We start from the raw sequence: 27,103 nt of genomic DNA, 5'->3' as shown, positions 1-27,103 counted from the left end.
GCATGAACTACTCTGGCAAGTAGTGGTGCCACGAAGAGACGCAGCCATGGTGATGGAGGCATACCACGACGGAGCTGGACACTTCGGGTGGAAGAAGCTGGAGTTCCTGCTGCGCGAGCGATTCCACTGGGTAGGCATGAGGGGAACCATTGAGAAGTGGTGCAGAGACTGTGGCCCGTGCAACCTAAGAAGGAAGGACCGTGCCAGCCAGAAGACTCCCCTGCAGTCCATCGTCACCCGGCAGCCGTTGGAACTGGTAGCCTTGGATCATGTAAAACTGACCCCAAGCAGAAGTGGCTACGTCTACGCACTAACCATCGTGGATCACTACTCCCGGTTCTTGGTTGTCGTCCCCGTCAAAGACTTAACAGCTCGAACAGCAGCGAGAGCCTTCCAGCAGCATTTCTGCCGTCCACACGGGTACCCGGACCAAGTGTTGACAGACCAGGGACCTGCCTTTGAAGCGGAGGTCTTCCAAGAATTCTGCACTCTGTATGGCTGCTGGAAGATAAGGACGACACCCTATCATCCGCAAACTAATGGACTTTGTGAGAAAATGAACCAGGTGGTAATGGATCTTCTGAAAACATTGCCCCTGGAAGAACGCAGTCTGTGGCCTGAGAAGCTGCCCGATCTGGTGGACCTATACAACCACATCCCGGTAGGTTCCACCAACTGTACCCCGGCTTACCTAATGAGGGCAAGACCTGGTAAGTTACCTGTTGACCTGGAAATGGGAGTCCTGACACCCGAGGACACTTCACCAGAAGCAGACTGGGACACAGAGAGGCAGCAGCAGTACCGGAGAGTACAGGAGAGCGTGGAGCGAAGTCTCTGTCAGGCTAGGGAAAGACAAGAGAAAACTTACAACCAGTATGCTCCCGCTGTTCCCCTGGTACCCGGAGAGCAGGTCTTGAAGAGGAAGAGACGGCTCCACAAGTTGGACGACCAGTGGGAGAAGGACCCGTACACCGTACTGCCCTCAAGCCACGAGAACCCGAAGGTTTGTACCATCAGTAAAGACGGAGGGGAAACTACAGCCATTGTATCCCGGGACCACCTGAAGAAGTGTCCCGAACAACTGAGGAACCCTGAAGAGGAACAAGAAGACCATCGACCCGTAGAGGAAAGGGAAGATATCGTTAGTACTGTGCTCGGGGACTTCCCTCGGTCTTGGACTCAAGTCAATGGTGCAGTTGTGGTACCCGTACTCACCTTCCTCCAACCAGCATCCCAAGCACCTACGGAGCAACAGGTAGCGCTGGAAGAACAGCCGGTCCAGGAGGCAGAAGACCCCACACCCGCAGATCAGGAGGATCAACCCTCTGCTTGCAGTGAGCCTGCCATATCCCTAGTGAGCCAAAGAGCCGGTAGACAGCTGCCCAGTTTACCCTTGACAGCTCCTACACCCTGTAGTTCAGGGCTAGACAGTCAGCTCCGTAGGTCCACTAGGGCCACTAGAGGCCAGTTACCCGCACGCTGGAGGATTTAAAGTGTATAAATTGTTTTATTTATGTTTACCTGTGTATTGTTGCTTGTGTATAATTTTGTGTTTCTAGTTATTTTTAGGAATCCTTGGTGGATCTACCGGGAATCCTTGTACAATTAGTTGGAGCGTAACCCAGGATGGACTAGAGACTGTTAAGGACTCGGGGTAGGACAGACCCCTACCTGGTTACGTCTCCCTGTTTTGGTGAAATGGACACCTTTGTTTCTTCAAAGACTGCACCCGGTTACGGACATGCCGTGACCACCTTTATGTGTTTCTTTATTGTATTGTTATTGTTATATCTTGTTATGTTTTTCTAAAATATGTTTAGTCCCGGAGTACTAAATTTCACTAGGGGGGAATGTGGCACCCCAGGGGTCTGGTTTCCACAGTAACAAGCAATGTTATGTCTGAGAGCAGGTGGGAGGTCTCTTGGCCAGGGATCCTGTGCATGCCACACCTCCTGCCCAGTCTTGGGAGGGGAAGACCTTCCCCTATATAAACCCGGGGCTGAAGCAGGGTTAGTCAGTCAAGGAGAGTAGAGACAAGAAACAGCAGAAGCTCAGTGGAAGCAATACTACTACGAGTCAGGGGCTGGCAGCTGCAGAGCTCGCCCTGACTGAGAAGCTTTCTTACCGGACCCGGCGTCCGAGGCTGTGGGGACTAACTCTTGCCCAGCAGCAGAAGCCGACCGGCAGGGGATTTCAGGTCCTCAGGCCCAGAAACCCGAAGGCACGGTCACACGCGTGGGACCAGCACCGCCATCGTGGAGCGGAAGCCATTAGAAGGCCCCGAGTCACCGGCCATACGGGTGAGCACCACACGGTACACTCAGGGACGTGGGCTACTTATATCCGCTTCTAGCAAGGTAGCCAGAAGAGTACAGTCAGTTTGGGAGGCCTACAACTCCGCCTGGCCAGGGGAGATCCCATCTGCTCAAGGACTGACCAGGCCCCGTTCGCTAGCAAGTACTCTGGGAGGGTCTGTTGTTGTTACCAGTAAAGACCCTGAATTACACCGCACCGTCTCTGAGTGGTTCCTGCTACCCCCATTTTCCACGTCGGCTGCCCTGAGGCCATACCCCTCCCGTTGGGGGTTATACTATCACGCTGCACAATTCTACACCGGCCTCGGCGGTCTGCCCTGCAGCGGCAGCTCCATAGCTGCAAATCAACGGGTGGCGTAGTCGACACTCAAATAACATCTATCAAGACTACCACACACCGAGTTTGACTCCCTGGGCACGGACCGGGTCCCCGCCACTCGGAGGCTACAACCCTCATCTGATCCGGTTCCGGGTAAGCCCCCGTGCGCGAGACGCTGCGCGACACAGCAGGCCCAGGGGCGCGTCACTTCCACTAACTTGGCTGAGAGACCCCCGCCCAGTGGGGTATCAGCATGGAGCATCTTGACAGGGGGAAGGGGAGAAATGGATCCGCCCCAAACTCCCTAGCTCACAGGTACCCTTTTCAATGGTCTTCTACCGTCCTGTCCTGCTAGGGACTGGAAAAACACTGAAGGTGAGGTGAAGGGGGGCTTTTAACCTCTCATGTGTTTCCTGTCCCTAGAGGACCTGGTAAAATTATATTCTCGGGCTTTGGGGCAGCCTTTGGGGAGGGGCTTTATCTGGTGCTCTGCTTATGTATTCCACTGTATGCCTTCTGACAGGTCATTATGCCCTCAGTAACCTGCCTCCTATTTTTAATACTGCATGTGTAATTCTGTGGGTGAAATGTATAAATTGACATGAAGCAAGATGGCCCTGCTGCCCGCACATGTGCAGTAGCATATCTCGCTTGCCGATAGATGCTACTGCGCAAGTGCAGCACCATAATGCTGCAACTTTTTTTTCCTCCAACAAAATGGCGCCGGCAAGCGATAGATGCTACTGCACACACATGGGAGCTGTTTTGCTGGAGGAAATTTTTTTTTGCTTGTATCAATATGGCTTCGCCGGCCGCGCTTGCGCAGTAGCATCTATCGGCAAACAAGAAATGCTACTGCGTATACAGCGGGGCCATTTTGCTGCATGTAAATTTCTATATTTCAACCACAGCATTACACACAGGACTTAAAAACTGACTTACTAAATCCTTTTAAGCAACGATGAGCGCCACTGAGCGTTACTCGAGTTTGCCTAGGGTGCTCGGGTATGCACAGAGTATCGCGGGTGCTCGAGTTACATGTTTGAGTCCTCGCAGCTGCATGTTTCGCGGCTGTTGGACAATCACCAAACATGCGGCCGTGGGGACACAAACGTGTCAATCGAACACCCACGATACTCGGAGCATACCCGAGCACCCTGGCCAAACTTGATTAATGAGCTCTTGTGCTCATCACTACTTTGAACGATTCAATAAGTCAGTTTTTAATCACGTGATGTCGAAGAACTAATGGAAAAGAGAATAATTAGCTGGGTAAAATGAGCAATTGTAAGTACACAGTGCTATACAATATGATTCCAATATATTAAGAGGATAAAAGTTGATGGGAGCACTTCTTCAAAGGGGTTGTCCGCTACTAGGACAACCCCTTCTTAAACTAAATGTATGGCCCAGATAAACAAACAAACCTCGCGGTCCCAGGGCTATGATGCGGTGTAATGACACGTGACGCCCAATCAGCGCTGGTATCTCTGTCCCCGCCTTCGTACAAACTGAACATGAAGCGGAAGTCCGGCTGCAGCTGATCCTGGACTTCCTCTTCATGTTCATTTCGACAGGAGGTGGGGACAGTGACACCAGGCATCACGTGTCATTCCACCACATCACAGCACTGGGACAGAGTACAGATACCACTGGAACAGAGCCAGCATGGGAGGCGAGTAAAGGTTTATTTTATCGGGGCTGAACATTAAGAAGGGGTTGTCCTAGTAGTGGACAACCCCATTAAGCTGAACTTGCGGCGGCGATCGTGCAGGCATAGCTCAAGTCAAGAACCCCTTCCAGACCATGACGTAAACTTACAGCCATTATATAGTACGTAGCAGCATTTGATGTGTCTGACCAAGTAGGAAGATGGTCAGCACATATTACAATTCCTGGCCAAGGAAGGAAGAATAAGCGATTAGACAGATGACATAACTATGGTTTGCAGCTGCTGCTTTCTGCGAGGTAAAACATTGCCCCTATGTTTTATCATAGAAGTGAGTGTTTTTGCCCAAATCACTAGTCTCCAGAGTTATTATTATAGCGCCATTTATTCCATGGCGCTTTACATGTGAAAAAGCAGTATAATACAAGAACAATTACAATAAACTTGAACACAATGTGACAGCGACTGGTACAGGAGAAGCGAGGACCCTGCCCGCAAGGGCTCACAATCTACAAGGGATGGGTGAGTATACAGTAGGTGAGGGTAGAGCTGGTCGTGCAGCGGTATGGTGGAGCGAGGACCCTGCCCGCGAGGGCTCACAATCTACAAGGGATGGGTGAGGATACAGTAGGTGAGGGTAGAGCTGGTCGTGCAGCGGTATGGTGGAGCGAGGACCCTGCCCGCAAGGGCTCACAATCTACAAGGGATGGGCGAGTATACAATAGGTGACGGTAGAGCTGGTCGTGCAGCGGTGGTTACTGCAGGTTGTAGGCTTGTCGGAAGAGGTGGGTCTTCAGGTTCCTTTTGAAGGTTTCCACGGTAGGCGAGAGTCTGATACGTTGGGGTAGAGAGTTCCAGAGTAGGGGGGGATGCACAGGAGAAATCTTGTATACGGTTGTGGGAGGAGGAGATCAGAGGGGAGTAGAGAAGGACATCTTGTGAGGATCGGAGGTTGCGTGCGGGTATGTATCGGGAGACTAGGTCAGAGATATATGGAGGAGACAGGTTGTGAATGGCTTTGTATGTCATGGTTATGGTTTTGAACTGGAGTCTCTGAGCAATGGGGAGCCAGTGGAGAGATTGACAGAGAGGAAAGGCCGGGGAATAGCGCGGTGGGGGGGGGGGACGACAGGTGGATTAGTCGGGCAGCAGAGCTTAGGATAGATTGGAGGGGTGCGAGAGTGTTAGAGGGGAGGTCACAGAGTAAGAGGTTGCAGTAGTCAAGGCGGGAGATGAGGAGGGCGTGCACTAGTTTTTTTGCAGATGCATGGTTTATCAATGTGCGGATCCGGGAGATATTTTGGAGTTGGAATCGGCAGGAAGTGGAAAGGGCTTGGATATGTGGTTTGAAGGAGAGTTGAGTCCAGGGTTACCCCAAGGCAGTGAGCTTGAGGGACTGGGGAGAGTGGGCAGCCATTGACGTTGATAGATAGGTCAGTTGGGGGGGTTGAATGAGATGGCGGAAAGATGATGAATTCCATTTTGTCCATGTTAAGTTTTAGAAATCTGGCAGAGAAGAAGGATGAGATAGCAGACAGACATTGTGGGATTTTGGTTAGTAAGGAGGTGATATCGGGTCCAGAGAGGTAGATCTGTGTGTCATCAGCATAGAGGTGATAATGAAAGCCATGAGATTCTATGAGCTGTCCCAGGCCTAAGGTGTAGATGGAGAAGAGCAGCGGTCCTAGAACTGAACCTTGGGGGACACCGACAGATAGGGGGCGAGATAAGGAGGTGGTGTGTGAGTGGGAGACACTGAATGTCCTGTCTGTTAGGTATGAGGAGATCCAGGATAGGGCCAAGTCTGTGATGCCGAGAGATGAGAGAGTGTAGTAATATGGAATGGTCCACTGTGTCAAAGGCAGATGACAGGTCTAGGAGGAGGAGGACAGAGTAGTGTCGCTTAGCTTCGGCGGTTAGTAGGTCATTGGTGACTTTAGTCAGTGCAGTTTCAGTAGAATGGTGCGGTCGGAAACCAGATTGTAGGCGGTCGAACAGGGAGCAGGAGGAGAGGTGGGAGGACAGCTCAGAGTGGACATGTTGTTCCAGTAGTTTTGAGGCATAGGGGAGAAGTGATATGGGGCGATAGCTAGACACAGAGGATGGGTCAAGGGAGGGTTTTTTGAGGATGGGTGAGATTGAGGCATGTTTGAAGCATGAGGGGAAGACACCAGTTGTTAGTGACAGGTTGAAGAGGTGGGCTAGGGTTGGGATGAAGATAGTGGTAAGGTTTGGGATGAGGTGGGATGGGATTGGGTCAAGTTCACAGGTGGTGAGGTGTGATTTGGAGAGTAAAGAGGAAAGTTTATCTTCAGAAATGGTGGAGAAGGTGGTTTTGGAGGAAGAGGGTTGAGTAGGTGTGGGGAGGGGCTGTCGGGGCTTTAGGCAAGAGCTTTGTCTGATGGTGTCAATCTTCTACTTAAAGAATGAGGCAAAGTCTTTGGCTGAAATAAGAGGAGAGGGAGGAGGCACTGGGGGAGGAGAGAGTTGAAGGTGTTGAATAGTTGTTTAGGGTTGTGAGACAGGGAAGATATGAGAAGTATGTTTGTTTTGCTGCAGTGAATGTGGACTTGAAGGTAGTGAGGGACTGTTTGAATGCGATGAAGTGCTCATTGGACTGGGACCTTTTCCATCTACGTTCAGCAACCCCTGGAGGCCCGTCGCAGTTCTTCAGTTAGGCTGGTGTGCCACGGTTGTCTGTTGATTGTGCGAGCCTTGGTATGTGTGAGGGGGGGCGACCGAATCGAGAGCTGCAGCGGTTGTGGTGTTGTATAAAGTGGCAACAACATCTGCATCATGTAAGGAACTAATGTCTGTAAGAGGGAGGAGGGATTCAGAGAGTGAGTGTAGGTCAAGGTGTTTGAGATGTCTGCGAGGGTATGCAACTTTGTGGAGTGGGGATTGTTGCCCTGGAGAGGAGAGAGAAGAGAATGTGAGTAGGTTGTGGTCAGAAAGAGGGAGAGGTGAGCTAGAGAGGTTAGATAGGGAACAGAGGCAGGTGAAGATGAGGTCCAGTGTGTGGCCGTCTTTGTGCGTGGGTGTGGAGTTCATCATAAATCAAGTAAGCTGACATTAGGTGTCACTGACTTGATTTCCAATATGAGCAGAGTGCTAGAGACGCAGCAAAAGAACGGATTCCTGTAATAAAACAGGTAAGGAAATGTTTTGCCTCACAAAAAGAATCCGCTGCAATCCCATGCTGTCCTGTCCGTATACTTTTTTGTATCCTTCCCTGGCAAGGTGCTGTGGTATGATCAGACACAGCCATTTAATAGTATGTAGCAGGTGCACATTTATAAGATTATCTCAGCACAGGAACATTTTAACAAATCAAATTGTGGAACTTATTATTATACCAATAGACATGGATTAAAATACACTTTGTTTATGGGACAATCTTGTAAGTATTTTTGAAGAGTTATTGAAGTGTTTTGAAAACTTTTACTTTGTTGCAGCTATTTGATTCACAGTGTCCAGTAGTTTGGATCGGATGTCATCAGAAGCCACTTCAAAAGTAGTGTCATGCACTTTTATTCCACCAAACATTTTTTAAAACCTGAAGCGGAAAAAAACTGCATATAGAAACAGTAAACCGGTTCTACAATAGAAATGAATAGGAAGAGTCTCAAGCATTTAAGTGATATTGCAGGTTTTTTTTAATGGACCAACTTTCAAAAACCGTGTGAATGTTCCTTTAAAATGTAGCAGACTTTCTGTGCACAAAATAACACATCAGAAAAAATGCAACATTTACATTAAGTGGATTTATGGCCTTTGCCTTAAAAAGGTCAAGGATGCAGTAAATTTCAGAGAGTCATTATGGAAAACAATGATTAAGTTAAGAAAATGAAACTGAGTTTTATAATAAAAGTAAAATATTGTTAATTCTCTCATTTATTTAACATATTAAGAAGCTATAGATACATTTTTTACAAAACGATACAAAATAGAAAAAATGTCTGGGAAGAAAATTCTAATGAAATATTAAACTTCAAGCTTTTAAGACCATTTACAATAATTTATATAAATTATTCTTCCCAGTGAGCCGATTTTAATATTTTACACAGTTTATTTTATTTTACACAGCACATTAAAATCAACAACGTTCATCAATCATCTGATGTTCCTGCGATTGACTGGTTTTGATATAATTTTCCTTCTCCTGGTTTTCCTGGACTGCTTTCGATCAGAAGCTTTAGATTTTAAAGATGAAGGCTTTGTACTTTCTGAATCACCAGTTGCCTTTTCTGGGGGTGACAGCAGCTGAATCTTTATAGGAGGGTGATCTTCTGCCCTATAATATTCCAGAAGTAACAAGTTGAAGTGCACAGGAGTAGTAAGTACATTACATGCCTATAGTGAACAACGATGTGTTAACATTTTCTATGTATACAGGTATGGCTCTGCATCACGGATTGCCATAGCAGACACATAGTAGACACAGGACGAATAACTCTGCATGCAGCACTATCAAAAGTGAGGAACACCACAACAGTGCCCATTAGAAATCAACAAGGCCAGTGGGGGGTGCTATTGAGGTCAAATAAATAATCTGACACTGGGTAGTGGTTGCAGTTACTTATGGAAACTGCACCACAGATGTGAAAAAAGTCACATCTGAATATCCTTTACTGTGCCCCTTCTAAAACTTATTAGCCAAAACTTACTATGTTCAATGTGTCTAAAATGCAAATATATACAGAATCATATCAAACGAGCCCTTTGACGTTTCTGGTAAAGACAGCAGAGTAGGTCCATATAGCTCATACATTTGGAGAAAGTAGTGTGGAGGACAGAGAGCAAACCATTTCATTAAGTTCATTAAAGGGGATATCTGGGACATTAAAAATAGGAATGAAGTTGCTGAATCAGGCTACTACCTGCCTGTTGTACCCGGCGCCGGTCATTGACCGCTCCTGCTGGAGAGTCTGCTTCCCCCTGTCAGCAGAGCAGCAGTTTCTCCTCCTGTTGACAGGACGGGACCACTGGTGTCATGCTGATTGATGGCCGGCTTCCCCCAAATAGGCAGCAGAGAGCCAGCTGTCAATCAGCATGACACCAGTGGTCCCGTCCTGTCAACAGGAGGAGAAACTGCTGCTCTGCTGCGGTGACCTCAGTAGAAGCCTGTGACTGCTTTGGGCACAACAGAAAGGTACATCGCAACTACCTGCCTGTCCGTGGTTAGGCACTTTTTTTTTTTCGAATCCCGTATCCCCTTTGTCATATTGGTGAGCACCATCTCTCAATACTGCGTCAAACTACCAAATTTACATCCAGATGTTAGTTCACTTAGTACATAAGTGTTCCCAAAACTGTAAAATGTTAGTGTATGCATACCGTGAGAGTCTCAGAGCAGAAATCCCACCTTTGTTATTAAACTATTCACATTAGCATATACCACTTAGAATAAATATAGAATAAATGAGAAAAAAAGGGGGAGAAAAGGGTCTGGTAGTAAAGAAAGTGAATAAAATGAAAGTTATTTTGTTAATTAAATAAAATATTAAAATACGGTATTTTTCGGACTATAAGGGTATGTGCCCATGATGCAGACTTTAAGCAGAAATTTCCTGAGCGTTTTTTCCTCTCCCTGGCAGAAAAAGGCATACAGATTTTACATGCGGTTTTTCTGCCAGGGAGAAGCGTTTAAGCGTTTTTACATGCGCTTTTCCAAGCGATTTTAAGCATCACTTGATATCTATAATATAACACTACAAGTGTCCCTCTGTCTGAAGCCTCGATAGACTGTGCAAGCGCGACACGCCTGTGCAGTCTGGCTCCAGACAGAAGAACGCATCCAGCCGTTACAGGTAAGAGGAGTGTGTATGGCACCAGAGATCACGGTATGTGTAGACACTGAACACATACCGCGATCTTCAGCGCCATATTTACCTGACCGGGAGGAGCGCTGCTGCGGCGCCTCTCTTGACCCAGAGATCGGGGCAGGAGTGAGACATCGGAATCGGCACATGCGCATAGAGCTATCCGGCGGCATTTTACTGAAGACACATTTACAGTGTGTCTACAGCAAAATGGCGCCGGACAGCGCGGTATGGGCACGCGCCGCACTCCTCCCCCGGCCTCCGGCAGAACAGGACACAGCAGCGCTGGAGCACAAGGAAGAAAGGCGAGTATAAGTGTTTATTTTTTTGTATGCGTACAGAGTGAAACTGATGAGGGGTAACACGAATACAAAGATTGGGGGGGGGGGGGTGAGGGGTACCATGCATACAAAGATTGGGGGGGTGAGGGGTACCATGCATACAAAGATTGGGGGGGGGGGGGTGAGGGGTAGAACGCATACAAAGATTGGGGGGCTGAGGGGTACCATGCATACAAAGATTGGGGGATGAGGGGTGCCATGCATACCAGGACTGGGGGATGAGGGATGCCATGCATACCAGGACTGGGGGATGAGGGGTGTCATGCATACCAGGACTGGGGGATGAGGGGTGCCATGCATACCAGGACTGGGGGATGAGGGGTGCCATGCATACCAGGACTGGGGGATGAGGGGTGCCATGCATACCAGGACTGGGGGATGAGGGGTGCCATGCATACCAGGACTGGGGGATGAGGGGTGCCATGCATACCAGGACTGGGGGATGAGGGGTGCCATGCATACCAGGACTGGGGGATGAGGGGTGCCATGCATACCAGGACTGGGGGATGAGGGGTGCCATGCATACCAGGACTGGGGGATGAGAGGTGCCATGCATACCAGGACTGGGGGATGAGGGGTGCCATGCATACCAGGATAGGATGGTGGGGACAGGAGGGGGCAGGACATACCAGCATGGGAGACCATATACCAATAAAAATGCTCGCCACCAGGGCGTAGAACGGGTTCAATAGCTAGTGTGTATTGATCCTTTAAAGGATAGCAATATGATTGAGACAGTTATTGAAGTGCCACCCAATAGAGAACAATGTTGCACTTTATTTCCTACAAATTGAAATGTTCAGGAACTTTGATACAGTGTATTATATGGAGAAATCTGTATAAGAAGCATGAGTGAATATATTACAGTATTAATGATACACTATATCCAGACTTTGAACAACAAAATAAGTTTAAGTAGTATAGAGGAAGTCCCCGACTTCCAAACATCCAACTTACGTATGACCCCTAATTACGTATGCCTGTTAAACAAAAACACACATGATTAAAGCTGACCTCTCCGGCTATTGTCTGATCCTCCTCTTTTTGCCATTGCGCGTTGCTTCTAAGGCCTATTCACTATGGATTAGGACTTCATGACACATCCAGACCGCAGGTCACTGCATGTCATAAGGTCTTGTATGGAATTACTGGTCTATGGTGAAGAGACCGGAGAAACAGCACGCAGCGATGCAGAAAAGTGAATCGGATGGTGGGTGCCGAAGTGGTCAGGTATGACTGAGACTGCAGACTTGTGAATCCTCCCAGGGCACGCACTGTGTGCTGCGAAGATTCGCCGTTCTCTGCTCCGGGAACAGCGGTCAGGTATGTAATATGCATGCTTCCAGGCTGAACCAGTCTAGTGGGCGCGACCTCGCTCAATACAACTGTATTGAGCGAGGTCGCGCCCACTAGATGGGTTTTGCCATGGAGAATGCATGTAGAGTACCTTACCGCCGTTTCCGGGGCAGGAAACAACGAATCCTCACAACACACAGTGCGTGCCCTGGGAGGATTCACAAGTCTGCAGTCGCACAGAGTGACTGCACACTTTTCATTTTAAACCAGACAATCCCTTTAATGGAATTAATAAATAGGTGTTCAGAAAAAACTGTCAAAATTGAAACATTTATTTTCTGCAAACCTATTCCTTGTATTTTTTCCCTCTTCCCCTTTATTCTATAATCCGTAAATTTTCAGCAATCAGGTCAGACCACCTAGATATTTTGCTCCTATTAAATAGACGTCAATCAGTAATGCCAGATTCTACTGGTAAAGCAGATCCCTAGGTGATATCCTAATAGTCCTTTTTTCTTAGCAGTGGTTTAGTTGCTTTAAGTCCATAATCAGTTTAATAATTTTATTATAGCTTTCTATAGACTTCTCTATATAACTTGGTGAAGGGTGATGTTTGAAATGCCAGACATGAACACTGACGGCGCCCAACAGTATAAGGTAATGGACATTGCTCCTAAAGCCACTGACTATAAAAAAAGATGAGGAGTGGAAAAGTAGACTAACACGCAAGACTGCTGTCAATCACCAATGTGCCTTATTGAAGCCATCCCATGGAGGTGGCACAAATATATTTTAGCATCTGCTGTTAAGCATACTTACCCTGTCAGAATAAAGGGCCAGATTCATTAAAACTGGAATTTTGTACACCAGTCTTAATGATGGGTGTGCAGAATTAAAATGTGCAAACCCCTTATGAATTCGGTACACCTCATCACGGACATGCATCTTGCCAAATATGCTACTCCAGCCAGCAATCATGCCAATACGTTCTCATGGATTACTGCGCATTTTATACTGTTTATATACTCAAAGCAGTAATCAATCATTGAAGTAAAGCGTAGGGCTTTATCTCCAGTGCCAATGTTTGAATGTGCTAGTCTGTTCTTACATAGGAAGTGATCAGGGAGTTCATAACTGGATCACTCTCAATGCTACATATTTACTAGCCAACCAATAATGATCCACTGATGAGAGTGCGATATGGGAATAGATGGTCTCACAACTGAGACTGGTTGATTAGATAACGTATAGAATCAAATAATATAGGACCCACTAACTATTAATGGGAACAAACTTTTAAAAAAGGGAGTTAATGTTAGTCGGTCATGGGAGAAGACTTTCATAATTGAGACTAATATTTAATACAGCATTCACAGACTACATTTGGTACAACATTTCTATATATTTGTGATTTAGAATCACCTTATTTCTTAATAGAACTAATAATAGTTAGATTTTAATAATATGACTCCAATTGGATTAGATCGCGAATCCAGACAAACTGAAGTAACATTTCTGCTGTAAGGTATGAGCAATTTGTAATAAATTTGTCAAGCAGGTGTTACAATATTCTGTCTCGCCCCAGTTCCAAGTAATTTGGTGTAGCGGCCAAAACTGCTGTGAAAACTGCAACATCTAAGGTATTTTAAGGCTGAATTCTGGTGGTTACACATTGATGAATCAGGCCCAAAAGTGTGTATATATGTAACAGGTTAGATGATTTTACCGAAATTAAGAAGGAAGGAAAACACTACAACAAATACTTACTGGTCGTCTTCCTTTACTCGGCATTTTGAAGGTCTGCCTCTTGGTCGCTTTAGTTCTGGTGTGTCAGGAACATGAGCTATTTCATGCGACTCCTTAACAGTTACATCCTAAAAATTAGGGAAACGCATAATTAGGGCTTAAGATTTTCTGCAATGTAAAAGGAAAGGAAAGCCCAGCAACATAAAACAATGATATCCGACCTTTTCTTCCAGCATTACACTGGTAGAGAGTTTTGTCCTTGTTGTCCTCCTTGTACTTCGAGATGGTGGAGAAAACAGGTACTCTGAAGCTATTGGTGCTGGCGTCTTAGTGGGAGAAATAAGGAGAGCTGTTTGCTGAGCTGCAGAGGGAACAAACAAGTTCATTACTAGTGTTGAGCCACCCCCGTAGTGTTCGGGTTCGGTTCGTCGAACACCGGGATGTTCGAGGAACTGTTCGTCGAACTGTTCGTCGAACACCTTAGAACACCGTCGAACACCGTTAAAACCAATGGCAGGCAAACAAAAACACATAGAAACACATAGAAAACACCTTCAAAGGTGTCCAAAAGCTGACAAACTGCTCAGAAGACGCTTTCTTTAAAAAAGCCTGCCGGCAATTCAGCAGCGGCATACACCGGTACCCGACAATTTAGACAAAAAGGAATAGAGCCTCACACATAGATTAGATAGATAGAAACAGGTCAGTCACATATATATGAAGTACAGTGACAGTGTTGCTTACTGTACTTGTCATTTAGTGTAAAGGATTTATTAAAAAATATAATAGTGTTTTCATGCACCGTCTCTTTAAAAAAGCCGGCCGGCAATTCAGCATCTGTACCCGACAATTTATAACAGACAGAATAGAGCTTCACACATAGATTAGATAGATAGAAACATGTCAGTCACATATATATGAAGTACAGTGATAGTGTTGGTTACTGTACTTGTCATTTAGTATTAAAATAAAGGATTTATTATTAAAAAAAATTGGCGTGGGGTTCCCCTTAATTTTAGTCTCTAGCGGAGGTTAAGCAGACAGCTGGGGCAGATGTTTGAAGCCTGGGAAGGGGGTAATACCCACGGAGCTTCCCAGGCTACTAATATGAGCCCCCAGCTGAATACATAGCCTTTACTAGCTATTAAAATGGGGGACCCCCTCAAAAAAATGACGTGGGGTCCCCCCTAATTTAATAGCTAGCAAAGGCTAGGCAGACAGCTGGGGGCTGATATTAATAGCCCAGGAAGGGTGCCATGAATATTGGCCCCCTCCCAGGCTAGAAACACCAGCCGTCAGCCGCCCCAGAAATGGCGCATTCATAGGATGCGCCAATTCTGGCACTTAGCCTCGCTCTTCCACGCTGCCCTGGTGCGGTGGCAGGGGGTAATAGGTCTGGGGTTGATGTCAGCTTATAATGCCAGCTGACATCAAGCCCAGGTTAGTAATGGAGAGGCGTCTATAAGACACCCCCATTACTAACCCCATAGTCAAAGTTAAAAGAAAACACAAACACCCAGAATAAAGTCCTTTAATTGAAATAAAGACACAATCCTTTATTGTTCTAAATTAAACCATACTTACCATCACGCCCATTCCAGCTGAAGCCAACGATCTCCTGCAATAAAAGAAAAATAATAAAGCAACATCATCCTTACCTTTCCATGGTTCCCACGACAGCTTCAGCTCTGCTACATCGAGATGACAGGCTGGACCGCAGCAGAACGCCGCCATCCAGCCTGTCATCCCACAGACACTGAGAAGCGCAGGCTTGCTTGCGCTCTGCAGTGTCTGGCTGTGACGGCATAAAGATGAGACGAGTTCATGTCCAATGAACTCGGCGCACCTCATGCACGTCACTGACAGCGTGGGAAAATTCTCACGCTGAAGCGCTGAGTGCAGGAGAATTCTCCCACGCTGTCAGTGACGTGCATAAGGTGAGCTCATGTCCAATGAACTCAGCTCACCTCCTGCACGTCACTGACAGCGTGGGAGAATTCTCCTGCACTCAGCGCTTCAGCGTGAGAATTCTCCCACGCTGAAGCGCTGAGTGCAGGAGAATTTTCCCACGCTGTCAGTGACGTGCATAAGGTGAGCTCATGTCCAATGAACTCAGCTCACCTCCTGCACGTCACTGACAGCGTGGGAGAATTCTCCTGCACTCAGCGCTTCAGCGTGAGAATTCTCCCACGCTGAAGCGCTGAGTGCAGGAGAATTTTCCCACGCTGTCAGTGACGTGTATGAGGTGAGCCGAGTTCATTGGACATTAACTCGGCTCATCTGGATGCCCTCACAGAGAGACACTGTGGAGCGCAAGCAAGCCTGCGCTTCTCAGTGTCTGCGGGATGACAGGCTGGATGGCAGCGTTCTGCTGAGGTCCAGCCTGTCATCTCGATGTAGCAGAGCTGAAGCTGTCATGGGAACCACGGAAAGGTAAGGATGATGTTGCTTTATTATTTTTCTTTTATTTCAGGAGATCGTTGGCTTCAGCTGGAATGGGTGTGATGGTAAGTATGGTTTAATTTAGAACAATAAAGAATTGTGTGTTTATTTCAATTAAAGGACTTTTTTCTGGGTGTTGTGTTTTTTTTAAATACTTTACTAGAAATTCATGGTGGTCATGTCTAATATTGGCGTGACCCCATGAATTTTTGGCTTAGGGCCAGCTGATAATGCCAAGCTGGCCCTAACCCCTTTATTACCCAGTGAGCCACCGCATCAGGGCCCTGGATGAGTTGGGTACAGCGCCAGAAGATGGCGCTTCTATGAACGCGCCATTTTCCGGGGTGGCTGCGGACTGCAATTTGCAGCGGGGGTGGCCCAGAAAGCTTGGGCCTCCCTGCGCTGCGGATTCCAGCCCCCAGCTGCATAGTTGTACCTGGCTGGACACAAAAACAGGGCGAAGCCCCACGTCAATTTTCTTTAAATTATTTCATGAAATAATTAAGAAAAAAAGGGCTTCCCTATATTGTTGTGTCCGGCCAGGTACAAATAGGCAGCTGGTGGTTGGGGGCAGCCCGTTCCTGCCTGCTGCACCTGACTGGACACAAATATAGTGCGAAGCCCACGGCAATTTTTTTTTAATTATTTCATGAATTTCCTGAAATAATTTAAAAAAATTGAAGTGGGGCTTCGCACTATATTTGTGTCCAGCCAGGTACAGCAGGCAGGAACGGGCTGCCCCCAACCACCAGCTGACTATTTGTACCTGGCCGGACACAACAATATAGGGAAGGCCTTTTTTTCTTAATTATTTCATGAATTTCATGAAATAATTAAAAAAAAAATACGTGGGGCTTCGCCCTATTTTTGTGTCCAGCCAGGTACAACTAGGCAGCTGGGGGCTGGAATCTGCAGCGCAGGGAGGCCCAAGCTTTCTGGGCCCCCCCCGCTGCAAATTGCAGTCCGCAGCCACCCCGGAAAATGGCGCGTTCATAGAAGCGCCATCTTCTGGCGCTGTACCCAACTCATCCAGGGCCCTGGTGCGGTGGCTCACTGGGTAATAAAGGGGTTAGGGCCAGCTTGGTATTATCAGCTGGCCCCAAGCCCAAAATTCATGGGGTCACGCCAGTATTAGACATGACCGCCATGAATTTCTAGTAAAGTATTTAAAAAAAACACAACACCCAGAATAAAGTCCTTTAATTGAAATAAACACACAATTCTTTATTGTTCTAAATTAAACTATACTTACCATCACGCCCATTCCAGCTGAAGCCAACGATCTCCTGCAATAAAAGAAAAATAATAAACCAACCTCATCCTTACCTTTCCATGGTTCCCACGACAGCTTCAGCTCTGCTACATCGAGATGACAGGCTGGACCGCAGCAGAACTCTGCCATCCAGCCTGTCATGCCGCAGACACTGAGAAGAGCAGGCATGCTTGCGCTCCTCAGTGTCTCGCTGTGACGGCATCCAGATGAGCCGAGTTCATGTCCAATGAACTCAGCTCACCTCATGCACGTCACTGACAGCGTGGGAAAATTCTCACGCTGAAGTGCTGAGTGCAGGAGAATTCTCCCACGCTGTAAGTGACGTGCATGAGGTGCGCCGAGTTCATTGGACATGAACTCGTCTCATCTTTATGCAGTCACAGCCAGACACAGCAGAGCGCAAGCAAGCCTGCGCTTCTCAGTGTCTGTGGGATGACAGGCTGGATGGCGGCGTTCTGCTGCGGTCCAGCCTGTCATCTCGATGTAGCAGAGCTGAAGCTGTCGTGGGAACCATGGAAAGGTAAGGATGAGGTTGCTTTATTATTTTATTTTTATTACAGGAGATCGTTGGCTTCAGCTGGAATGGGCGTGATGGTAAGTATGGTTTAATTTAGAACAATAAAGAATTGTGTGTTTATTTCAATTAAAGGACTTTATTCTGGGTGTTTGTGGTTTTTTTAACTTTGACTATGGGGTTAGTAATGGGGGTGTCTTATAGACGCCTCTCCATTACTAACCTGGGCTTGATGTCAGCTGGCATTATAAGCTGACATCAACCCCAGCCCTATTACCCCCTGCCACCGCACCAGGGCAGCGTGGAAGAGCGAGGCTAAGTGCCAGAATTGGCGCATCCTATGAATGCGCCATTTCTGGGGCGGCTGACGGCTGGTGTTTCTAGCCTGGGAGGGGGCAAATATTCATGGCTCCCTTCCTGGGCTATTAATATCAGCCCCCAGCTGTCTGCCTAGCCTTTGCTAGCTATTAAATTAGGGGGGACCCCACGTCATTTTTTTTGGGGGGTCCCCCATTTTAATAGCTAGTAAAGGCTATGTATTCAGCTGGGGGCTGATATTAGTAGCCTGGGAAGCTCCGTGGGTATTACCCCCTTCCCAGGCTTCAAACATCTGCCCCAGCTGTCTGCTTAACCTCCGCTAGAGCCTAAAATTAAGGGGAACCCCACGCCAATTTTTTTAATAATAAATCCTTTATTTTAATACTAAATGACAAGTACAGTAAGCAACACTGTCACTGTACTTCATATATATGTGACTGACATGTTTCTATCTATCTAATCTATGTATGATTCTCTATTCCTTCTATTCTAAATTGTTGGGTACAGATGCTGAATTGCCGGCCGGCTTTTTTAAAGAGACGGTGCATGAAAACACTATTATTTTTTTTGATAAATCCTTTACGCTAAATGACAAGTACAGTAAGCAGCACTTTCACTGTACTTCGTATATATGTGGCTGACATGTTTATATCTATCTAATCTATGTGTGAAGCTCTATTCTTTCGGTTCTAAATTGTCGGGTACCGGTGTATGCCGCTGCTGAATTGCCGGCTTTTCATGTTTCACTGTTGGCACTGTTCCCATCGATTTGGGCAATCACTGTAATGCCACAACCACCATGGCTGTGGCATTACAGTGAGTGGCAGACAATCCCTTCATGATTGGTGCTCTAAATAGCACCAGACATGCAGGACACGCTTTTGGTGCACTAACAGTTATCGAACATAACCTCGAACAGCCGAATTTTTTGCAAATCGTTCGGGTTCGTCGAACAACTCGAACACCGCCCAAAACAGCTCGAATTTGAGATTGGCGAACAGTTCTAGTCGAACACCGCTCATCTCTATTCATTACGTGAGAAATAGATGTTCAGTTATTGTTACAAGTATGTCCATGTTTTTTAAAGTACTGGAAAGCTAAAAATGTGCCCATGGAGCACAAAGATTGAAATTTATGAAAACAGCAACACAGCGGCTTTTTTTCTAGTTTATTTGTTGGACCTGAAGACACAAGATTGGAACAAACTGGTTTCTTCCACATCAGGTTTCACAAATTAATGTAGCCAGAAGTGTAGGTTCACCCATTATTGATAACATAAGAAAAGTTTGGTTTGTAAATGCCACTTAATTATCCCGATTATTGATCCAGAGTTACATTCTACATAAATGAGCGGCACTCAAATAGCTAGAGTTCTGCTCACATGCAGCAGATATGTAGTAGGTGTCGGAGGCATCAAATCTGCTCCATAAAGCTTCCTGGGGCGGCTTCTCCAGTGTGAACATGGAGTTTTACACACAATTTAGATGAGGCTATGTTCACACATTGCGTTTTTTGCTGCGTGGTTTTTTTTTCTGCAGCAAAACCTGATCTCTTGCCAGGAGGTTTGTTCAGGATTTTCTTGCTTTTTTGCTTGTTTTTTGGTGCGCTTTTTTCACTGTCCTTTTGTCTCTTATGCATGTACATAAAATTCAGTGAAAAAATGACAGCACAGAACTAGCTGAGCCGTTAGTGCGGCTCTGGGTGATGATGCAGAGTAACTGGGAATCAGCACACAAATGTAACATTTATCATTCTAACTGTAAGATAATGTTTAAACAAAACTATGCTAAACCTAAAACTTGGTGCCTTAGATGAACCAGTAAAGTCTCATTCAGACATCTGTTTAACATGGTCTCCATAATCACAAATAGATCATGCAGCCATAAGTGTATGTGCACACGTTCAGTATTTGGGTGCAGATATTTCTGCATCTCTTGGCAGAAAAAAAGCACGGTTTTTGCATGCGCTTTTTTTTACAGCAAGGAATGCCTTTTGGAGCTAAAGATATTTGAAAAAAGATACGTGGGACATCGCTTTAACCCTTCTCTGGTTTTGCGCACCTTATTCCATGAGCCATAACTTTTATTTTTTTTCAACATGTCCATGTGAGGGCTTGTGTTTTGCAAGACGAGTTGCACTTTTGAACGACACCATTGGTTTTACCATATTGTGTACTGAAAAACAGGAAAAAAATTCCAAGTGCGGCGAAATTGCAAAAAAGTGCAATTCCGCCTTTTTTTTTTACCATGTTCACTCAAAGCTAAAACTCACTTGCCATTATGATTCTACAGGTCAATACGAGTTCGTAGATACCAAATATGTATATGTTCTCTTATTTGAGTGGAAAAAAAAATCCAAACTTTGTTATAAAAAAAAAAAAAAAAAAAAAAAAAGGCGCCATTTTCCGAGACCAGTCGAGACTTTATTTTTCGTGGTCTGGGCCGGGTGAGGGCTTATTTTTTGTGCATCGAGCTGATGTTTTTATTGATACCACTTTGGTGTAGATACGATCTTTTGATAACCTGTTATTGCATTTTATTGCAATGTTGCGGCGACTAAAAAAAATTTCATTGTGGCATTTGGATTTTTGTTCTCGTTACGCCATTTACCGATCTGATGAACACTTTTTTTATATTGATAGATCGGGCGCTTCTGAAAGCGGGATACCAAATATGTGTATATTTGATTTTTTTATGGTTTTATTTTGAATAGGGCAAAAGTGGGGGTGGGAGTGATTTAAACTTTTAAAAACATTTTTTTTCTACTTTTTACTTGCTTCAATAGTCTCCATCTTCCGATCACCTGTGTTACACATAGCAGGGCATTAGTCCCGCTATGTGTAACAAAACTGCTCATCGGCTGTGAACGCCGACCGCCGCTCATTGCAGATTGGCTATGACAACCACAGAGGTCGCCTGTAGACTCCGGGTTGTCATGACAACCCATCGGAGACCCCCGATCATGTGACACGCTTCCGGCATGATCATGTTAAATGCTTTTGTCAGAATTTGACAGCAGCATTTATCATGTTAACAGCTGCGGGTAGATCGTGATTCCACCTGCGGCTGTTAGGGGCATGTCCAGATCAGCGGTCATTTGCCCGGAAAGGTGCAGGCTCAGCACCGGAGCCCGCACCAAAAGGGGAGACACGACATGCGCTGTACATGTACGGAGCATGTCGTGAAGGGGTTAAAGAAAGTGTTTTATTCTTGGCGTGTGTGTTTATTTCACTGTTTACTTACAAGTTTAGTAATAAGGGTGTCTGGCTGACACCTCTTCATTACTAAACCTTGGGCTTTATGTCAGCGACACCTAATCCCATTACCCTGATGCATCAGGAAGAATCTGGGCTAAGTGCCAGAATTGGAACATTAAATATGAAGTGTCATTTCTGGGGCAGCGGAGGGCTGGTATTTTTTAGCTTAGAAAGAGCTATTAGGCCAATATGTCCCCTGGCTATTAACAGCTCACAGCTGTTTGGTTAAGCCTTTAGGGCACGTCCCCACGATCAGGAACCAGCAGCGCGCTTGGACTACGCCCAAAATGCTGCATTCTAATGCTGCACTTGTTTTGTCAGTACATGTGGATCCACTGCATGTAATGACATTTCAATCGGTCAAAATCTGCAAATTGACATGCTGCGGGTGAGTTTACACAGCGTCAAAAACAAGCAGTGGGCATGGGATTTCTTATGAAATAAAATGAATTAAGTAAAATAAATGGTGTGGGCACCCGCGTCATTTTCATATCCAGCAGAGGGAAACCTGGGGGCTGATATTACTAGCCAGGGAAGGGGCAATTAGCCAAAAATGTTCCCTGCCTATTAACAGCCCACAGCTGTTACCTTCGCGTTTACTGGCTAGATACAAGAGGGACCAATGAAAAAAATTGACGTAGGGTCCCCATATAAAATCTGACCAGCAAAGGCTAAACCGACAGCTGTGAGCAGATATTAATAGCCAAGGAAGGGGCCATGGATACTGGCTCCCTCCGAGGCTAATAGTATCAGCCCTCAGCGGCCCTAGAAATTGCGCATCCGTAAGATGCGCCAAATCTGGTGCTTAGTCTCCGCTCTTCCCACTTGCCCTGTGGCGGTGGCAAGTGGGGTAATAATGTTGGGGTTCATGTCAGCCTTGCATTAGCAGCTGGCATGAAGCCCAGGTTAGTAACACCGGGCGTCTATAAGACACCCCCATTACTAACCACATAGTATGGTTTTGAAAAACACACGGACTGAAAAAAATCCTTTATTTGAAATAAAAGTCCACACGGTTTTAATCATTTATTTAAAAATAAACAGTTATATTTACCTAACGCCTAATCCCCTGAAGCCATTGTCATCTGTAAAAGAAACAGAAAATAAAAATACTCACCTAACGTCCAATCCGCTGAAGCCAGTCACCTGAAAAAAATAAAATAAAACCACAACCATATCCCTCATCTGTTCGAGGTGATGACATTATCCACAGTGTCCCACGAAGATTTGGGTCAGTTCTAGAGCAGTCACAGCAGGCTATACATGGACACAGGAGTATAAAATCGCTCCTGTGACAGTGCACAGCACTGAGCTGCAGGGAGAGAAGTCACCGGAGTTCAATCAGCTGATAAGCTCTGGTGACCTCACGGCACCACTGCTGCATGAGAATTTTCTGACACAGCAACGGTGCAGTAAGTGAGGTCACTGGAGCTCATCAGCTGATTGAACTCTGGTGACCTGTCTCCCGGCAGATCAGCGCTATACACTGCCGGGAGCGATCACACTCCTGTCAGTGTATCGCTGGCTGCTGGATGATCTGATTGCCGTGGGACACTCGGGATTATGGCAGATATGTGAGTATATAGTGGTTTATTATTGTTTACAAGTGACATGGGCAAAGGGAATTAGGCAAAACCACACAAAGTTGACATGCAGCAGTTTTAAACGCATTGCAAATCCTGACTAGCGTTTTTTGCCCAATTCTTAGCGGAAAAAATGTTGCTAAAACGAACAGTGTGCACACAGCCTAAGGGTATTTGGTGCAGAAAATTCTGTATCTCTTGGCAGGAAAACGCAGCATCAAAAATGTTGCGATTTTGCCTAGTTTTTTCAGTGCATTCAATGGTTGAAAAACGCAGGCAAAAAAGCACAGAGAATTGACATGCTGCAGATTATTTTCTATACTCAACATGTGCATGACAGTTCAGGTTTCTCATTCACTTTGCTAGCACCAGGTTTTAATCACAAATTTGCGCACAAAAAAACCCGCAAAAAAAAAAAGCACTAAATCTGCAACATGTGCACACAGCCTAGGGGTATGTGCACACGGTTGGGACTGGCAACACTTTGAAAGCAGCATACTTTATGCTGCGTCCAAATCGCTGCACGCAGGTGAATCCGCATGTGTAAATTGAACCATGCGGATTCACCGCAATCAATAAATTGTAGTGATCTAATTTCTGTTGCGGAGACTAGCCTGCTCTGCAAGAGAAATTAACATGCTGTGGTCTGGAAAGACGCACCGCATGTCCGAGGGTGATCCGCAGGTGCACAGAGACGCATAGTGGGAATGGGATATCTTGAAATCCCATCCACTATACTGTAACATCTGGCCACTCCGGATTGCACGCAGCGCTAGTGCGCTGCTTCCAATCCGCAGCGATTACTGATTGTGCGCACGTACCCTTACACTGAAATAATTGACATGCTGCAGATTTAAAGCTGCACCAAATCTGCAAGTCACAAATAAGCAATGTCTGCATGAGACTTCAGGATTCTCATTCACTTTGCTGGCTTCAGGAAATCCTTCAGGTTGTGACAAATCTGCACTGAAAAACGCAGCAAAAATGGCAACATATGCACATAGCCTAATAGTCTATGGTGAGGATCACGTTTTTGTGTGTCTGATTTTGTTTAAAATCACGGATAAAATCCAATCAATACAAATATATGGATCTGAAAATGCTATCAATATGCAGTTTTTAACATTTGGAAGGTAGAAAAGGCTGTGATTTTTTTAATGCATACAAGAAAATTACTGCTGAAACACTGACTGTAAAAAGGGACATAATGACCAAAAACTGAGGAATGTCAGATTCAAAATGCTGATGAAATAAAACAGACATTTAAAGGGAACCTGTCACCCCCTGGGCGATATCAGCTCTCAACTATGGGCATACCGGGTATAGAAAAATAAATCTATACATACCTGTATGGCCCATAGTAGAGGTCTGATGGGAGTCTGTCACCCCCCCCCCCGGTGATATCAGACCTCTACTATGGGCATGCAGGTGATAGAAAAGTAACTCTATACATACCTGTATGGCCATAGTAGAGGTCTGATGGGAATCTGTCCCCCCCTGGGAGATATCAGACCTCTACTATGGGCATGCAGGTTATAGAAAAGTAACTCTATACTACCTGTATGGCCATAGTAGAGGTCTGATGGGAATCTGTCCCCCCTGGGAGATATGAGACCTCTACTATGGGCATGCAGGTGATAGAAAAGTAACTCTATACTACCTGTATGGCCCATAGTAGAGGTCTGATGGGAACCTCTCACCCCCCCCCCCCGGTGATATCAGACCTCTACTATGGGCATGCAGGGTATAGAAAAGTAACTCTATACTACCTGTATGGCCCATAGTAGAGGTCTGATGGGAATCTGTCCCCCCCTGGGAGATATCTGACCTCTACTATGGCCATACAGGGTATAGAAAAGTAAATCTATACATACCTGTATGGCCCATAGTAGAGGTCTGATGGGAACCTGTCACCCCCCCCCCCGGTGATATCAGACCTCTACTATGGGCATGCAGGTGATAGAAAAGTAACTCTATACTACCTGTATGGCCCATAGCAGAGGTCTGATGGGAATCTGTCACCCCCCCTGGGCGATATCAGACCTCAACTATGGGCATGCAGGTTATAGAAAAGTAACTCTATACATACCTGTATGGCCATAGTAGAGGTCTGATGGGAATCTGTCACCCCCTGGGAGATATCAGACCTCTACTATGGGCATGCAGGTTATAGAAAAGTAACTCTATACTACCTGTATGGCCCATAGTAGAGGTCTGATGGGAACCTGTCACCCCCTGGGCGATATCAGACCTCAACTATGGGCATACAGGGTATAGAAAAATAAATCTATGCATACCTGTATGGCCCATAGCAGAGGTCTGATTGCAAAGAAAACCACTTTAATCAATTCTATTTTGTACAGGCTTGGTGTCCGGGGAACGCCAAGCAATCCCCACCGATCTGCTTATTATTCCCCAAAATCCCCGCCTCTCTGCTTAATTATCATATCCCCCCACTCCCCTGCACGTCACAGGACTCTGTGTGGTGCACTGTGCTCCCTGACTTCCGGGCACGCGCAGAGGGCCGCTCACATAGAGCGCGCTTTGCTTCATCCCGGCCTCGACTCTCCGTGCACTGTGCTGCAGGGTTCTATTGCGCAGGCGCCGGGGGTCACTGTCACTTTCCGGCACCTGCGCAATATAAACCTGCGGCGCAGAGCACAGGTAGACGGGGCCGGGATGAAGCAAAGCGTGCTCTATGTGAGCGGCCCTCTGCGCGTGCCCGGAAGTCAGGGAGCACAGTGCACGTCACAGGGTCTGTCACAGGGCCCTGTGACGTGCAGGGGAGGGGGGATATGATAATTAAGCAGAGAGGTGGGGATTTGGGGGAATAATAAGCAGATAGGTGGGGATTGCTTGGTGTCCCCCGGACACCAAGCCTGTGGAAAAAAGAATTTATTAAAGTGCTTTTCTCTGCAATCAGACCTCTGCTATGGGCCATACAGGTATTTATAGATTCACTTTTCTATAACCTGTATGCCCATAGTAGAGGTCTGATATCGCCCAGGGGGTGACAGGTTCCCTTTAAGGCCTTATACTTCTCTAGCAACTCTAAAACGCAATACATCTTCTGTGGTCAAGTTGCATCTTGTGTCTCGTTTCGTAACTACAGCCATGGATGAAGAGTAGGAGCCCACCAATATCGCAAATGTTCCTCTAGCAAAGCTTTAAATGATTAAATGAATGCAGCGTGTCTATGAAACAATATATGTGTGGGATTTCTGCACCCATGTGTTGTACTACAGGTAGTTCCCACATGCACAGAACTGCTGTAACAGTTAGGAATTGCTATTAGCTGCAAATACACAGTTTTAAAACCTCAACTGAAGGATACAATTTAACAGGCCATACTTTAGTATATATACAAGTAGACAAGCTTTCCCCTACAAATTAACAGTAAACTTTACATCCAATGCTTTGTAAACCATACATGTTTCAGACACCCAAAAGAAAGAAGTGAAACACTAATGGTTTCACTGCATTTTCAGGTGACCTTTCAGAACAAACTGATGAGGGTACAGTACATTAGGAACACTATTTCTAGCCATTATGACTTGCACAGGCATTTTCAGCAGTTTTTACCTCTGAACTAGAAGATGCAGCAATTTCCCATGTGCTTTTCGGCTTTTATTTCCCTACAGTTTCCCTTGCCTGCCCTTTTATAACAGCAAGTGTAATTTGTTATCTCACCACAGACAGATCAGTATTGAGAATACATCAGTGCTGGGAAACAAAGTGGCTGATAAGTGGAGAAAGAATCATTTTTCTCTAATAAGATATATTACAAAAAGTTTCTGATCTCCATTTTTACTTTTGATTCATGAAACAAATAAGTGGTTTTAAAAATCAATGTATTTTCCAAATGGTCCTTTTGGAACGCAATTTTTCCTCCAAGCAAGAGAAGACTCTTTATATGATGTTTTATTACTTTGCCAGAATTTAATCTATACTTCATTCTATGTTGTTTTTGCACTTGCTATGTGAACACTGTGGTGCAATTATGTTAAGACGATCTTCCTCATTTCCTTTTTTTCCCCCTCTCTTTTTCTTTACTCTTCCTCCCTACCCCATTTTCTCTTTCCCTTTATTTGGTTGCCTTTCCTTTCCCTTCATCCCTTTCCAGACCCCTTGTTCGCTATACTGTAAAAATTTCCTAATAAAAAGAATTTTAAAGAAAAAATGTATTTGTCTATCATGGAGAATATCAGA

The 27,103-nt window shown here is 45.8% G+C and overlaps 1 protein-coding gene across 1 annotated transcript in view; it reads right to left on the bottom strand.

The window, feature by feature from the left end:
- Nucleotides 1–8,179: 8,179 nt before the first annotated feature.
- Nucleotides 8,180–27,103, bottom strand: part of LOC141231542 (protein ELYS-like) — a 120,995-nt gene continuing 102,071 nt past the window's right edge. Inside the window, exons 32-34 of the mRNA XM_073667726.1 lie at nt 13,730–13,869; nt 13,530–13,636; nt 8,180–8,597 (exon numbers count right to left, since the gene is read on the bottom strand). Of these exons, the coding sequence (XP_073523827.1) occupies nt 8,417–8,597; nt 13,530–13,636; nt 13,730–13,869 (428 nt within the window). The 3' untranslated portion in view covers nt 8,180–8,416. The remainder of the gene's footprint in view (nt 8,598–13,529; nt 13,637–13,729; nt 13,870–27,103) is intronic.

The sequence above is a fragment of the Phyllobates terribilis genome, unplaced genomic scaffold (assembly GCF_046119375.1).
Source record: "Phyllobates terribilis strain yellow unplaced genomic scaffold, ASM4611937v1 Scaffold_520__1_contigs__length_1232081, whole genome shotgun sequence".
In the NCBI taxonomy this organism is placed as follows: domain Eukaryota; kingdom Metazoa; phylum Chordata; class Amphibia; order Anura; family Dendrobatidae; genus Phyllobates; species Phyllobates terribilis.
This window is presented reverse-complemented; position numbering and strand designations above follow the sequence as displayed.